This window comes from Protobothrops mucrosquamatus, unplaced genomic scaffold, assembly GCF_001527695.2.
Source record: "Protobothrops mucrosquamatus isolate PMUCROS unplaced genomic scaffold, P.Mucros_1.0 scaffold400, whole genome shotgun sequence".
NCBI classification, from domain to species: domain Eukaryota; kingdom Metazoa; phylum Chordata; class Lepidosauria; order Squamata; family Viperidae; genus Protobothrops; species Protobothrops mucrosquamatus.
The window spans coordinates 53853-58176 of record NW_015386731.1 but is presented as its reverse complement, the minus strand read 5'-3'; the positions used below and the strand labels follow the sequence as shown (position 1 = coordinate 58176).

Below are 4324 nucleotides of genomic sequence, written 5' to 3'. Positions count from 1 at the left end.
TATATATATATATATATATATATATATATATATATATATATATATATATATATATATATATATATATATATATATATATATATATATATATATATATATATATATATATATATATATATATATATATATATATATATATATATATATATATATATATATATATATATATATATATATATATATATATATATATATGTTTCAGGATGCATTGGACCCTCAGTCTCTCCAATCTTCACTTATTACCTTAATGACTTGACAGTTTTAGAACACTTGCCTCTCATTTACCATGTTGGATGAGACTAATAATTTTTTTAGTTATACATTGTTGTTTATACTGCAAATTATGAATGAAAGTCCTCTGTAGGCATTGTACACTTTGTAATATAAGGTACTTAGACTTTGAAAATTATGAATGCTAGTATGCTGATTTTTATTATTACAGCAACTGGAATGTGGAAAATACATCTCTTATCAATAGCTCTGATAATGTTGCAATTTATGGGGATATGAAGCTTGTGAATCAAAAGTCACCCTTGGTATTTCATGATGAAGTAGTCATGGCATCTACATGGGGAAGATAGTTTAGCAGAAAAAAGCAACTGTGGCTGGATACATTTATTTAAACATTATACAACAAAAAAGGAGCATAATAAGGCACTATTAATCACCTAGGTATATAGAACAGCAATAAATGAACTGTTGTAAGTTGAGGACTACCTGTATTAACTAAAACAAGTTCAGCACATTAATAGATACACTGGCAAATACACATGCATTTGGCTATCAACATAGGAATGATAAAGTAAAAATTAGATGACCCTACTTCCCATCTTTATCATTCTCTATTATGTTTACTTCTTCCTTCCCAAGACTGGCAAACTTACTTTGAGTTCTAGCTTTTATGAATTAAGCATTTGGCATGCTTTTTGAATTGTCTTGCTTCCTCTTATCCCCGGTTTATGCTAACATCAACTGCCCTTTTTGCTTACATAAAGGCAAAAATGGTGCATTAATTGTTTCTTTTCTTTGGCCCTTGGACACAAAATATCTAAGTAAGTTTGTCACAGAACAGCTCCACACAGTCAACCTGGTACAAGGAAAACTCACTGTGGGTGGCCAGTGAGCAAGTGGGTGGGCATAGCCCAGAGTGCAGAGTGCATTGAGCTGGGCATTGGGAAAGTGGCAGCAGTGGGGTTTTCCCATTTTCACATCCATTGATGTCACCATACTAGGCTCACAGTCATCACTGCCACAGTGCCATACTTGTACCCTCAGCCACTGCCACCACACTAGGCTAAGAGCTGATGCTTCCACCATGCCAGGCTTGGAGTTGTCAACACTGTAAAAGGCTCAGAGCTGATGCTGCCACTGCATCAGGTTCAGAACTGATGCCATTACCTTGCCTGGCTCATAGCACCACCACTGCCACTGCCATACCAGACACATCTACCTGACCTAGTAGAATGGGGAGACAAGAAATAATGTGGGACACTCTTCTAAGGAGATACATCAAGTAGCCTCCTCCATGGTATCTGTCAGACCCTCAACCTTTCTCTTTCTTTTTGCTTTCAGGTTCTGCCATTTTGCTGGGAGGAGTGAGGCTGTTAGGCCATGATGTTGGCAGGGGGGAGGTTAGTTAGTGTTTCCTCTGCCTTGTTCCTCACCCCTTTGATGCCTTATGGTGTGAATGGGAGAGGAATGTGCCCTGAGCCCTCTGTTTTATCTCCATTCCAATAGGAGGAGGCCAGGGGAAAACAAAATCCTGAGAACAGTGCCTGGGGTCTGCACTTATCTGTTCCCATAACATCTTCGTACCTGAAGACTGGATGAAATCAACCTGGACATTTGGCCATTGGGGTGGGGTTTTAAAAGGAATGCTTTAATGTAACATTTTGCGCACCAAAATGGTAGATCTTGCTTTGCTCTTCTGCTATCACTAACTCTCAATAAAAGTTCCTTTTGAAACAATGCCTGTTTCAAGAGTTCTGCTTACTTGGGAGGACTAGCTGTGGCAGAACCTTACAGTGACTGTGGATGTCCCTGTGGAACATTATCCCACAAAAGCAAGATTGATCCCACTTTGACACTCTTTTTGTATATGATCTTCAATTCACTGGGATGAATCCCTATATGTTCCTGCTTTCCATCTGTGTCCTTTGTTTCAAATGAATAGAAAAATCATTAATTCATAGCATTTCTGTTATCGCACATAAGATCTTATATTTAAAGAAGAAAGAGACCCAGGGACTTAGGCAGAGAGAGAGAAGGTTCTAAAATTCTTTCCAAAATGTAATTTGCTTTGATGCACTGTTCCAATGTTTATGTGAAAACAGAATGACATTTCTTTATTTCTCAAGAAAATTACAGATCAACTCAAATAGAACATGTTATATTTATTTCAGTCTTCAACTGCTACCAAATATTTCCCATAGTAAGGATATGGAAATATTGAAGAAGTAAATGTTCAAAGAAATCTCCGTAATATCTTAAAAGAATACCCATAAGAATATTGCCTCATGAGTCTAAAGTTCTCTTTGGAGAAAATAAAAACAATCCATTATGAACAAGTTAGATAAATTGCATCTTTTTGAGGGAACCAAGTAACTTTGTTGCTCAGATACATACTGAACTATCTTATCAATGAATGTGGTAAGAATTCAGAAACTTAGCTCAATGATATGACCACATTATTACAAAAATTATCCATATCTGAAGGAAGAATATGGTAATGTTAGCATTATACAGTATTTGTAGCTACTCCTATATTTTATACTACTGTACAATTTAGACACAGGTAGTATCATTCTGTACATCTATAGTAGCAAAGAATCAAAAAGACAATCCATCTAGGTTGATATTTTTTTATCCAACTATCTGAATTCTGAATAATACAATGTTTGATTAATCTCTCTCTCTCTCTCTCTCTCTCTCTCTCTCTCTCTCTCTCTCTCTCTCTCTCTCTCTCTCTCTCTCTCTCTCTCTCTCACTCACTCTCCTGTTTATATAATATCTGTATTATATAAATGCATATTTATATGAAACTTACGTAAATAATTTTCCTCATGCATGCATTACTATTTTTCATTTTGATATGACTTTATATGTATATACACTCTTTCCATTAGGAAAACAAAAGCATCATCACAGGCTTCATCTTATTCGGATTTGGAGACCAGCCTGAACTGCAGATTCTATTTTTCTTACTGTTTCTTATCATTTATTTTATGACTATGACTGGGAATCTTATCCTTGTTATTTTGGTAGTGACTGATAGACATCTTCATAACCCCATGTATTTTTTCCTGGGAAACTTATCATGTCTGGAGATTTGCTATACCTCAACCATCCTGCCCAGAATGCTATCCAGCTTTATAACAGGGAATAGAAATATAACATTTTCTGGTTGTTTTACTCAGTTGTATTTATTTGGATTTCTGGTGACTACAGAAACATGTCTTCTCTCTGTAATGTCTTATGATAGGTATTTAGCCATTTGCCAACCACTACACTATCATTTATGTATGAATAAGAAGGTCTGTATCTCTTTAGCAACTGGGTCTTGGGTAGGTGGTGGTTTTTCTGTCTCAATAGTAGTCACATGGATGGCACAGTTAACATATTGTGGCTTCAATGAAATTGACCATTTTTATTGTGATTTTGTTCCTCTGAGTAAGTTAGCTTGTGGTGATAATTCACTGTTTATTGAAATAGCCTTTCTGTTATCTTCTATATTTACATTTCCTTTATTTATGTTGACCATTGCATCTTACATTTTCATCATATTGGCCATTTTGAAGAACCCTTCAACACTTGGGAGGAAAAAGGCATTTTCCACTTGTTCCTCTCATCTAATTGTTGTCACCATTTTTTATGGATCATTAATGATTGTTTACCTCCTGTCAGATGACTCATTAATAAGAAGTTCAACCAAACTTTTCTCTCTATTCTATACCATTCTCACTCCTATGGTCAATCCCCTTATATACAGTTTGAGGAACAAGGAAGTGAAAGAGGCTTTGAAAAAATTACCACAGATGTTACTGCTAAACTTCTGACTAGAGTTTCTCAAGCTGAGTGTCTCTGAATGCATCTGCTATTAATCCCTTTATCCAATGGTAATCTCTTATCCAATGGTAAGAGATTATGTGATCGTAGGACAAAAAATTGGAGAGGCTGACAAAGCTGCTCTAGATGTAGTTATCTTCAAAGGTGGGCAAGGGAAACAAGTGACAAAATATGCATGATTTCATTCATATTTGTTGTCATTTTGACATACCATGTTTTCCCCAAAATAAGACCGGGTCTTAATAATTTTTTGCCTCCA

At 35.5% G+C, this 4324-nt stretch overlaps 1 protein-coding gene across 1 annotated transcript; it reads left to right on the top strand.

Annotated features, from left to right (window-relative positions):
- The first annotated feature begins 2640 nt into the window (after nucleotides 1–2640).
- Nucleotides 2641–4055, top strand: LOC114922569 (olfactory receptor 2AP1-like). Its single transcript, XM_029284166.1, has 2 exons — nucleotides 2641–2649; nucleotides 3126–4055. The coding sequence occupies exons 1-2, from the start codon at nucleotides 2641–2643 to the stop codon at nucleotides 4053–4055; spliced, it is 939 nt and encodes a 312-aa protein (XP_029139999.1).
- The last annotated feature ends 269 nt before the right edge of the window (nucleotides 4056–4324 follow it).